This window comes from Entelurus aequoreus, linkage group LG20 (genome assembly GCF_033978785.1).
Source record: "Entelurus aequoreus isolate RoL-2023_Sb linkage group LG20, RoL_Eaeq_v1.1, whole genome shotgun sequence".
NCBI lineage: Eukaryota > Metazoa > Chordata > Actinopteri > Syngnathiformes > Syngnathidae > Entelurus > Entelurus aequoreus.
In genome coordinates this window covers 26,059,029-26,070,992 of record NC_084750.1, presented here as the reverse complement: position 1 = coordinate 26,070,992, position 11,964 = coordinate 26,059,029, and the positions used below count along the sequence as shown (strand labels likewise).

At 43.1% G+C, this 11,964-nt stretch overlaps 1 protein-coding gene across 2 annotated transcripts; it reads left to right on the top strand.

The window, feature by feature from the left end:
* Positions 1–4,023: 4,023 nt before the first annotated feature.
* LOC133636110 (zinc transporter ZIP1-like) lies at positions 4,024–11,755 on the top strand. 2 transcript variants are annotated; one of them, XM_062029786.1, is made up of 4 exons: positions 4,024–4,205; positions 9,413–9,598; positions 9,663–9,793; positions 11,079–11,755. In XM_062029786.1, the coding sequence occupies exons 1-4, from the start codon at positions 4,181–4,183 to the stop codon at positions 11,742–11,744; spliced, it is 1,008 nt and encodes a 335-aa protein (XP_061885770.1). In that variant the 5' UTR covers positions 4,024–4,180; the 3' UTR covers positions 11,745–11,755. The 2 variants fall into 2 exon arrangements, with proteins under 2 accessions (XP_061885770.1, XP_061885771.1); XM_062029787.1 differs by having other exon boundaries at positions 4,039–4,205; positions 9,417–9,598.
* The last annotated feature ends 209 nt before the right edge of the window (positions 11,756–11,964 follow it).

Here is an 11,964-nt window from a genome sequence, read left to right as displayed (position 1 = left end):
GCTCCTATTTATTTTTTTATTTAAAAAACAACGCCCCCAAACATACTTGCTTTTAGAAACTATTTAAGTTAAAATTAAAGTTAAAGTACCAATGATTGTCACTCACACACGGGTGTGGCAAAATTATTCTCTGCATTTGACCCATCACCCTTGATCACTCCCTGGGAGGTGAGGGGAGCAGTGGGCAGCAGCGGTGGCCGCGCCCGGGAATAATTTTTGGTGATTTAACCCCCAATTCCAACCCTTGATGCAGAGTGCCAAGCAGGGAGGTAATGGGTCCCATTTTTATAGTCTTTGGTATGACTCGGCCGGTGTTTGAACACATTTAGGGCTCGAGTCGCAAAAAGCTGCTCAGGCCCTCATAAAATAGCTTTGTTTATTATTATTGTCCAACGTCTACCGCATTTATGAGGCCCTTAAAACTCACCAATTTTTGCAACACACAAGGTCCAGCAAAAAATTTGATATTTTTGGGGGCCCTAACACGAAATGTTAAATTTGACTCAGCACTGCCCCCTTAAAAATGTGAAAAAACTACCCTCTGCTACCAGATTCACGTATAATCACAAACATCGATGGAGACATCATGAGAGGGCGCACTTAAAGTCTCAAGAAGCCATATTTGAAAATGAACATGTTGGTTTCTGTTGGCCAGTTTTAGGCTAAAAGCAGGGGTCGTACATTATGGAGCTCCTTCAAGGGACTTTGACCAAATGAGTTGCAGTTCAAATGACAGCTACAAGAATTAATTGCCATGGAAATTTGCTTACGTCATAGGATTTGGGACAATCTTTGATCACAACATATTAAACAACACAAAACTTGAATCATTTGGCTTTTCAAATTCAGATCTTAATCATAATTGGCACGGATGATGATGATGACGCCCTGAAGTGATGTTTAGGTCAGTAGCTATCTTTACCCTTTCATAGTGGGCAGAGCCTGGCGGCGAAAACTGCTCCTCGCCATCACCAGTCAAATTGTCATTACATCACTTTAGATCAGGGGTGTCCAATCTATGGCCCGCCGGCCAAGTGTGACCCGCCAGCCTCATCAATTTGGCCCGCAAGACGTCATGAGTTCAACAAAGCGTAGCACCACAAAGGGCTTTCAAATGAACCCAACACATGAATGCTACATATTTGCCACCATCTTGTGGACAATGTGAGTAAATCAGATCAATGGCTCTTGAAAGTACTTTGAAATACAATCCAATCCAAAACACCTTCCCTAGTCATGGTGCAAAAAAATATATAAACAAATGCCACTGGCATAAAGGTCACACGTAACACAACCTGCTCACTGAACTTTGTGGATATTATGAACAATATCCAAACACCATGACAATAAAAATAAATTACACCCATTTAAATCTATTACAGTGCATGATGGGGAACATGTAAAACACTCTCTCCACACTAATCCATGTTTGCCGCATTTTAGTTGCGTGATATTTCTGATTGATTACAAAACGTTAGTAAAGAAGGTAGGAGGTGAACTTTCACATACTCTTAATAACCAATTTTAATCATTAATAATTATATACAGTATCTATTATATTATTATAATGATATGTACTCATATATATTGTTATTTTGCATGCCGTCGGCTTTCGGCCCCCAGTCAAAAAGTTTGAACACCCCTGATCTGGTCCATTTGTCAATCGGGTGACTCTATATTTTTATGTGCACAAAAACTAAGAATCGGTTCTCATCGTTGAAAAGACTTGTTTCGTTCGCAAACATCACATTTCTATTAGGAATCAGGTGTTGGGTGGGAAATCCTGCATTTTTTTTAAATTAGCCTTTACACACATACGCACTTAAACAACTTTTGTGCTCCAGCACCAGTTGTCTATTCCGCTTACCAGTACAGTCATGTTTTGTTTTGTAACATTTCGTGTTATTACACCGGAAGCTCACCAGACGTCATCGTCTGGACCAGACCTGGGCAAATAAAGGCCCGGGGGCCACATGCGGCCCGTTAAGTATTACAATCTGGCTCGCCGGACATTCCCAAATCATTTTTTTAGATCTTTAAGATGGAAACTGTAGCTGCCATTATGATGTGCAGTGATGTTTTCTAATGAGCGTAAGTCTTAAACTATACAAAGTATTTCAATGATTGGAATCTGCGCTTTTGCATGACATACTAGTTACTATGGTAATTAATTAGTTACTATGGTAATCTAAGTCACAGCAGCTCAGACGAGGCACTAAGCAGTGGGGGTGGGGAGCGTTTCCACAGAGTGTCAGCCTGAAATGTAGGTGTCAGGGACAGACGCGGAAGGAGATTTTCACAACAAAGTTCTAAAGCTTAGTTATATATCAGATTATATATTGTATTTTTACCCTTTGCGTTCATATTTCGCTGTCTGTCACATTTTTGTCACGTTTTGCTTGATTGTAAAATATGTCGATCGAGAGGGGGTGTGACGTTCATATGTTGTCAATATTCAGTGTTTTATCGTTCATAGACAAATTTAAAATTCCATTATGTTTTTTAAGGCGGTCTGTCAAAACGTTTTTAGCCTTCAATCAGACATTATTGTGAGGTTTTGTATTAGTGTTCCTAAAAATAGATATACCGGCCCTCAGACACATTTCTTTCTCTAAATTTGGCCCCCTAGTCAAAATAATTGCCCAGGCCTGGTCTGGACAATACCGTTAAGATCTACCACCGCCAATGTCTCACTGACGGCATGAGGACTGTCACTATACACGTAAAACCCTCTATCTTTTGGAAGAGACGAGTAACAAGGAAAAATTAAACAATAACCTGGATTTATTGAAACAACGACACAAGTAAACATTTGGTGGATGTTAAGGACACATTTTGGGGAACTCCTTGGGAAAGTTAGCTTGCTACACCTGCAGTTGACTACCTGCATGACAGCGCACAGAGCTACATGTCCGCAATCTGGAAATGTCTTCGAAAATAAGATCAGTAAATGTATACGAGGGACCACTTCCAGCAATATTTCTCCGATGAGTGCAATGATTTCATAATATTTAATAGATCATTTGGATCACCTTGGGCTGTGTCATCAAACCTCTCCGTGGAGGTGACACTAGCCTGAAACACGGCAAAAAAATGTTTTACCGGCCGTCACTTATTCATATTTAAAGTGTGACCAATCAGTGACTTTGTGTGAGTGCGTTCATGTTTCATCGCTGAAAAATGAATAAATAATTAAAAATAAAAAGTTGCTCCTTTTTTATACAAAAAAAACCTCTCCCAAATATACTTGCTTTTAAAAACTATTTCAATGTGTGTCTAAAATCCCTTAAAATTATAAAAAACAAAAATGCCCAAATTCTTTACTCATTCTGTTAATTTCTGTAAAAAGGTTCTCGTTATATCTGCTATCCTTTTGTTTCTTGGTTATTTCAGATATGTCCTAGTTTCTGTCTTATTTTTTTACTTTGTTATAATTTTTGTATTGCAATTCTGCATCTTCAAGGGTTTTTTTTAAATTGTAATGCCATTTCTGTTTAGAAATAAAGTTATTATTTTTTTAAATAAGACATTTTTAAATAATAATAAAAAATAAAAAAAGTTGCTCCTCTTTTATTAAAAAAAAAAACGCTGACATACTTGCTTTTAAAAACTATTTTAATCGGTTTCTGAAATCCCTTAAACCTACAGAAACCAAAAATGCCCAAATTATTTAGTCATTCTATCAGGTTCTTGTTATATCTGTTATCCTTTTGTTTCTTGGTCATTATTTCTTGTTTAATCTATTTTGTTGTATTTTTGTATTGCAATTCTGCATCTGCATTGTTTTTTAAAACTGTAATGTCATGTCTATTTGTAAATAAAGTTATTTTTATATTTAAAAAAAATAATATATGAAAAAAAAAGTTTATTAGAACACACACGCAGCTTACAGAAACAATACAGAACAATAGAAGGATCCGTGCACATAAGTAACATTAGAATAAAGATAAACAGAAAGAAAAATAGGTTGTTTTTTTCAATTGTAGCGCGACGCCTCGTCTGCTTTTATTTTGAAAAGCGGAAGCACTGCGCTTGTGATGGGGGGAAACACGGCGGCTCGGCGATAAGAAAAAAAAGTGGGATCAGCTGATGGGAATCGAGTCACAAGCGAAAGAAGCAAACTCACACCGACTTTTCTACTTGTTCGACAGCAGGACGTCCGGTTGAACTTCGGATCGGCATGTTGGATTTAGTAACCCTGTCGCGTAAGTCTAGTGTTTTGTTTTTGGTTCTTTCTCCTCTAAACTTTCACTCTTCCCGTCATTTTCCGGAGTCACAACAGATCAAAATGACGGTGTGACGTCACCGCAATGCAACGCGAAACACAGAAACGAATTGTGATCACGTGAGGGTCCTGGTTTTTGTGTCCCTCTTCTTTAAAAAAAAAAATACTGTTAAACCACGTGATCAAGGCGTGTAGGTAGTGCATAACAATAATGAAAATGTTAATACACTCCTTAAAAACTTCGGTGTGATGATAAGAAAAGTTTGATCGCTGTTTGATATGCGCGATATGAAGAATCATTAATGCAATAAGCATGAATAACAATATTTAGCCTCAAACTCCCACCTCGGATGACCCAAGTGTTAATTTTTTCATGGTCACCCGACTAGTGTATAGTTCAAAAGCCCCTCTAAGGGGTCGTATTATGATGTTGTTCTACATTTAAAACACTTCCTTGTGGTCCGGGTACTCCGGCTTCCTCCCACCTCCAAAGACATGCACCTGGAGATAGGTTGATTGGCAACACTAAAATTGACCCTAGTGTGTGAATGTGAGTGTGAATGTTGTCTGTCTATCTGTGTTGGCCCTGCAATGAGGTGGCGACTTGTCCAGGGTGTACCCCGCCTCCCGCCCGATTGTAGCTGAGATAGGCTCCAGCGCCACCCGCGACCCCGAAGGGAATAAGCGGTAGAAAATGGATGGATGGATGGATGGATGTTTTACAGACCATCTTAAAGCCGCTTTCTGACCCCGTCCCTTCAGGATGTGCTGTTTTGTGGTGCGCTCTTATTTACGTGCCTCCACTTTGACAGCGTCTTCTACCCGCCATCTTTGTTGTATATGTTCACACATGGAGTCCACTGACAGATATAAATATGAACTATATGCTACTTTGCATTGGAAATGGAAACAGTGGGGGGATGCACGTGCATGTACGAGCCAGTCTGCCCCACAGCAAGAGGGTAGAGGAAATCTACAACGTCGGACGACAGTGTGGAACTAATATGTGATAACTCATTACATGCAAAGTGTAAGTAAAACTTGTATTATTATAATTTTGATATTCATGGCTTACAGTTTTAAAAAAAAACAAATTTTCCGAGATTTTCAATTTGAGTTGCTTGTTATGAGCCTCCATTTATCCATCTTCTTCCGCTTATCCGAGGTCGGGTCTCGGGGGCAGCAGCCTAAGCAGGGAAGCTCAGACTGCCCTCTCCCCAGCTATACTTCGTCCAGCTCATCCCGAGGGGATCCTGAAGCGTTTCAAGGCCAGCTCGGAGACATAGTCTCTCCACCTTGTCCTGGGTCTTCCCTGTGGTCGCCTACCGGTCGGACGCGCCCTAAACACCGACCTGGGGAGGCGTCTGGGCGGCATCCTGACCAGATGCCCGAACCACCTCATCTGGCTCCTCTCGATGTGGAGGAGCAGCGGCTTTACTTTGAGCTCTTCCCGAATGACAGAGCTACTCACCCTATCTCTAAGGGAGTAAACTAATTTCGGGCTGCTTGTACCCGTGATCTTGTCCTTTCGATCATAACCCAATGCTCATGACCATAGGTGAAGGTAGGGTCGTAGATCGACCGGTAAATTGAGAGCTTTGCCTACTGGCTCAGCTCCTTTCTCCCCACGACGGACCGATGCAGGATCAGCATTACTGCAGACGCCGCACCGATCCACCTGTCGGTCTCACGATCCACTCTTACCTCACTCGTGGACAAGACTGTGAGGTACTTAAACTCCTCCACTTGGGGCAGGATTTCCTACCCAACCCGGGGATGGCACTCCTTCCTTTTCCGGGTGAGAACCACTGACTTGGAAGTGTTAATTCCCACCCCAGTCACTTCACTCTCAACTGCGAACTGATCCAGTGAGAGCTGAATATCCTGGCCAGATGAAGCCATCAGGACCACATCATCTGCACAAAGCAGAGACCTAATCCTGCAGCCGCCAAACCAGATCCCCTCAACGCCCTGACTGCGCTTAGAAATTCTGTCCATAAAAGTTATGAACAGAAGCGGTGACAAAGGGCAGTCCTGGCGGAGTCCAACCGTCACTGAAAACGGGTCCGACTTACTGTAGACCAAGCTCTGACACCGATCATAAAGGGAGCCTAGGTCATTTATTAGTTTCACCTTGTAAATCTGATTGCTGGTTTAAACAAACCTTTTCATGATGTTCTGATTTTTTGAGTTTCACCTGTAGGCTTATAACAACTCAAGATATTGCTAGCCTTCTTTTGTTATAATTTTAGAAATTATGGTTTAGTTTATGAATGATAATTTTAAGTAAGTACGAGGTGAATTAAACCCATTTAGCCTTGGAGGGGTCCGGGAAGGTCTCAAAAGAACCCAAGTTGCCAATGATAAATGCGCAAAAAGTCTGAAAAGCACCCAAAGGGTCGCCGGGGGTCCCCTTACTCCTTGGATACAATTCTGACTCTTTGGAGCACTGTGACTTTTAGGGGTAAGTCCGTTTTGAGGTACTTTAGCACCATTAGAGGCAAGATTTGTCCTTTTTGGGTACTTTGAGACCTTCATGTTTGTTATTCCATGGACTTCTTCCAGTAAAAGTTGATAGGCCCCAATCCCGTTTGGGGACACTCGGGGTAAAAAAAAAAAACACAAGTCCCAGTCCCATTTTGAAAGTGCCCCAACAGTCCGAGAAACTTGTCTTTCCCTACCTTCATTATGACATTTGTTGCAACATCACAGTTGCAAGTCAGAGTCTATGAGTCAGTGCAGCTATAGGTCACTCAATTTCCCCAGCCATTTTTCCAAGTAAGGCGTCAGCTTCGAGAGTACTGCGTCAGTTGACCCACAAACTCTGCTTTTGTCCTTAGAACCCCACTGATATCTGCCCACACCAGTCCAGAGTTGGTTGAGTGTGAACCACTCCAAGTCTACAGGTCTGAGTGGGGTTCTGTTGATCGCTGTGTTGATTTTGAAATTGCTAAACATTGTGTCTGCAGAAATATTCATCACCTCCTTGAACAATGCACCTTCTACTTTTACTAAAAACAGTCTTTGAACTCGGGAAAAGGCTAAAAGGCCCCAAAGTAATCTAAAAGGGATTTACCCCCAAAGTCCCCCAAAAGGGACAGAAATATACCAGAAAATCTGGGGGCAGGGGCATTGACGGGCTCTTCTGGGTGCATTTAAAACCTTTTGGGCAACCCCATTTATCATTGGGACCACTTCCTGACTCTTATAGGGTTTGAATGGCCTCAATTCGGACCTTGTAGAAACTTAGATAATTGGATTAGGGTTAAGGTTGGGCAAAAAGTGACTTAACTCCTGGAGAAAAGCCTCAACCTTTGGGGACACTTCAGGTAAAAAGTGTCTCTAAAAGCCCCAGCCCTATTTTACAAGTGCCCAACTTGTCTGAAAAATTTCTCTTTCCCTTCTTGGACTCAGGAAAAGGCTAAGAAACATGACAGTCCCAAATTGCCCCAAAAAGGACAATTTTCTCCTGATAGGTATTAAGGGACCCCAAATAGTTCCAAAGTACTCCACAAGGGACTTACCGCCTAAAAGTCCTCCAAAAAGGTTTGAAATGTACCTAGCGAGTCTTGGGGCAGGGCCGGGAATGGGGCCTTTCTGGGTGCATTTTGAACCTTTTGGGACCACTTCCTGACTCTTATAGGGTTTGAATGGCCTCAATTCGGACCTTGTAGAAACTTAGATAATTGGATTAGGGTTAAGGTTGGGCAAAAAGTGACTTAACTCCTGGAGAAAAGCCTCAACCTTTGGGGACACTTCAGGTAAAAAGTGTCTCTAAAAGCCCCAGCCCTATTTTACAAGTGCCCAACTTGTCTGAAAAATTTATCTTTCCCTTCTTGGACTCAGGAAAAGGCTAAGAAACATGACAGTCCCAAATTGCCCCAAAAAGGACAATTTTCTCCTGATAGGTATTAAGGGACCCCAAATAGTTCCAAAGTACTCCACAAGGGACTTACCGCCTAAAAGTCCTCCAAAAAGGTTTGAAATGTACCTAGCGAGTCTTGGGGCAGGGCCGGGAATGGGGCCTTTCTGGGTGCATTTTGAACCTTTTGGGACCACTTCCTGACTCTTATAGGGTTTGAATGGCCTCAATTCGGACCTTGTAGAAACTTAGATAATTGGATTAGGGTTAAGGTTGGGCAAAAAGTGACTTAACTCCTGGAGAAAAGCCTCAACCTTTGGGGACACTTCAGGTAAAAAGTGTCTCTAAAAGCCCCAGCCCTATTTTACAAGTGCCCAACTTGTCTGAAAAATTTATCTTTCCCTTCTTGGACTCAGGAAAAGGCTAAGAAACATGACAGTCCCAAATTGCCCCAAAAAGGACAATTTTCTCCTGATAGGTATTAAGGGACCCCAAATAGTTCCAAAGTACTCCACAAGGGACTTACCGCCTAAAAGTCCTCCAAAAAGGTTTGAAATGTACCTAGCGAGTCTTGGGGCAGGGCCGGGAATGGGGCCTTTCTGGGTGCATTTTGAACCTTTTGGGACCACTTGGGTTCTTTTGGGACCTTTCCTGATCCCTCCAGGGTTTGAATGGCTTCAATTGGGACCCCATAGACACATTGGATTAGGGTTAAGGTTGGGAAAAAAAACAACCTTCTTACTCTGTGAGATAAGCCTCAACCCATTCGGAGACGCTTCTGGTTAAAAAGGGTCCCCAAAAGCCAGAGCCCTATTTTACAAGTGTCCCAACCTGTCTCTTTCACTCACCTAACAGCTTCTTGTGTTTATCTATGCTTCTGTGGCTGCCTCATGCCGCACAGGACTTGTAACAAAGAGCAACTACTAAACTTTCAACTTTGATCTCTGCAGAGAGAAGGAGTCATGGGGTGGAAGCAAAGGTAGCATCGGCTTTATGTCACCTGTCTCGTGGAGTTATATGATTCCCAAGCAACCGTGACAAATGACCACTGGGATACAGCGTTTTCATTGTTCATTCTCCAGGAGGGGAAGACACACAAACCAAAACACTGCCGTGATAATGCTTTTTTTCCCCTGTCAGCGGGATTGACCAGCGAAATCTCAAAGATCAACTGGTTGATTGCAATTGAAGGGTGGGCGACCACTGCGTTGGCATGTAGAATTAATCTTTTTGCAACCAGCTTGCTGTGCTGCGTTCATAGTAAAACTAACTGTTCAATCAAGTCATTGCCTTCAGTCACCTTTTGATGGCCTGTTGTCCATAAGGAAGACTGATCACATCCAAGATGTCCGTTTCCGTCCCATTGTCTCCCGGGAGGAAGATGGCGGCTGAAGTTCCGGCCCTGGAGTCTAAAGTAGCGGCGCTGGTGGTCCTGCTGGTTGTCACGCTGCTCTTCAGCCTCATCCCCCTGTTCCTCGTGCAGGGGGCGGGGCCCTGCAGCATCCGACCAGGTGAGAAAGCAGGTGGTGGCGAATTGCAGGCAACGGCTGATTGACGCCGCCTGTTTCGTTACAGAGACACGTCGGCGCCTGCTGACCTTGATCAACTGTTTTGCGGGCGGAGTCTTCCTAGCAACGTGCCTGCTGGACCTCATGCCAGACTACCTTCAGGGAATCTCTGCTGCTTTCTCTAGTGCCGGAATCACGGTAAGGCCTCAAACTGCCTGGATGAGGGTAGCACCACATAAGTGGATTTGCATATACTCTCAGCATTTACTGTTAGCATGTTTTGTTAGCGTTTACTGGTAACATGTTCTGTTAGCGTTTTCTGCATGTTAGCTTTTACAGTTAACCACGTTCTGTTAGCGTTTACTGTTATCATATTCTGTTAGCGTTTACAGTTACTATGTTCTGTTGGCGTTTACTGTTAGCATATTCTGCTGGAAAGTTAGTATGTTCTTTAGTGTTTACAGTTAGCTTGTTCTGTTAGCAATTAGCTAGCATTCACTGTTAGCATATTCTGTTAGCATTTACTGTTGGCGTGTTCTGTTAGCGTTTACTGTTAGCATGTTCTGTTAGTGTTGACAGTAAGTTCTGTTAGCGTTTATAGTTAGCATGTTCTGTTAGCGTTTATAGTTAGCATGTTCTGTTAGCGTTTTTGTTAGCATTTCATTTAGCGTTTACTGTTAGCATGTTCAGTTAGCGTTTACTGTTAGCATGTTCTGTTAATGCTTACTGTTAGCATACTCTGTTAGCATTGACTGTTAGCATGGTTTGTTAATGTTTACTGTTAGCATATTCTTTAGCGTTGACAGTTAAGTTCTGTTAGCGTTTACTGTTGGCATGTTCTGTTATGGTTACAGTATGTTCTGTTAGCGTTTACAGTTAGCATTTACTACTAGCGTATTCTGTTAGCATTTATAGTTGGCATATTCTGTTAGCATATTAAGTTAGCGTTTACATTTAGAATGTTCCGTTATTTACTTTTAGCATTTTCTGTTAGCATTGACAGTTATGTTCTGTTAGCGTTTACTGTTAGCAGGTTCTGTTAGTATTAACAGTTGGCATGTTCTGTTAGCGTTTATAGTTAGCATGTTCTGTTAGCATTTATAGTTAGCTTGTTCTGTTAGCATTTACAGGTAGTATGTTCTGTTAGCGTTTACAGTTAGCATGTTCTTTTAGCATTTACAGTTAGCATGTTCTGTTAGCGTTTACAATTAGCATGTTCTGTTAGCGTTTACTGTGAGCATGTTCTGTTAATGCTTACTGTAAGCATATTCTGTTAGCGTTTACAGTTGGCATGTTCTGTTAATGTGTACTGTTGGCATGTTCTTTTAGCTTTTACTGTTAACATGTTCTGTTAGTGTTGACAGTATGTTTTGTTAGTGTTTACTGTTAGCCTATTATGTTAGCGTTGACAGTGGCATGTTCTGTTAGCGTTTCTTGTTTTCATAAGCTGTAAGAGTGTTAATGGCCTTTTTCTGCGGTACAGCTGCAGTTTCCTCTGCCCGAGTTCATCGTGGCCATGGGCTTCTTCTTGGTTCTGGTTCTGGAGCAAGTGGTTCTTGCCTTCAGGGAACAGTCGTGGGCCCACGCTGAGGAGAGGCAAGGCCTGCTGGAGAACTCCAGCGTGCAGGCGAGTGATGGTGACGCACCGCCCCCCCAGCGGCGTCACGCCAAGGAGGAGTCCGACTCTGCACCGCCGTCGACATTGCGCGCCTTCGTGCTGGTGTTTTCGCTGTCACTGCACTCCATCTTTGAGGGTCTTGCGGTGGGCCTGCTGGGGCGAGGCCAGGAGGTCCTGGAGGTGTGTCTGGCTCTGGCCATCCACAAGAGTGTCATCTCACTCAGCCTCGCCTTCACGCTGGCTCACGGCCGCCTGCAACGCCCGCTGGTCGTCACCTGCCTGCTCATTTTTGCCGCCATGGCGCCGCTAGGCATCGGCCTGGGCATCGGCCTCTCGGAGAGCGAAACGTCATCGCAGGGGCGGCTGGCTTGTTACACGCTGCAGGGTGTGGCGACGGGCACCTTCCTCTACATCACCTTCATGGAGATCCTGCCGCACGAGCTTGGCCACGGGCGTGGCCGCGTGACCAAAGTTGCCGTGGCGCTGCTGGGCTTCGCCGTCGTCACCGCCGTGCTCTTCATCAAGATGTGACCATGGCGGCGTGGGCTGCGACGTCTTTGCGAAAGTGGTGACAGCACATGACCTAAAGGGAAAGACTTGTAAACGACATTTTTTTTTAAAAACAATTTTTTTTACTTGAATCACAACATGAACTTAAACCAAAATTTTGTCTTGTGATTAAAAATAATAATTGTATTTTATTTTATTAATGAAGATGAAGTAGGCGGGGCTACAGTCAGGCTAAAACGAC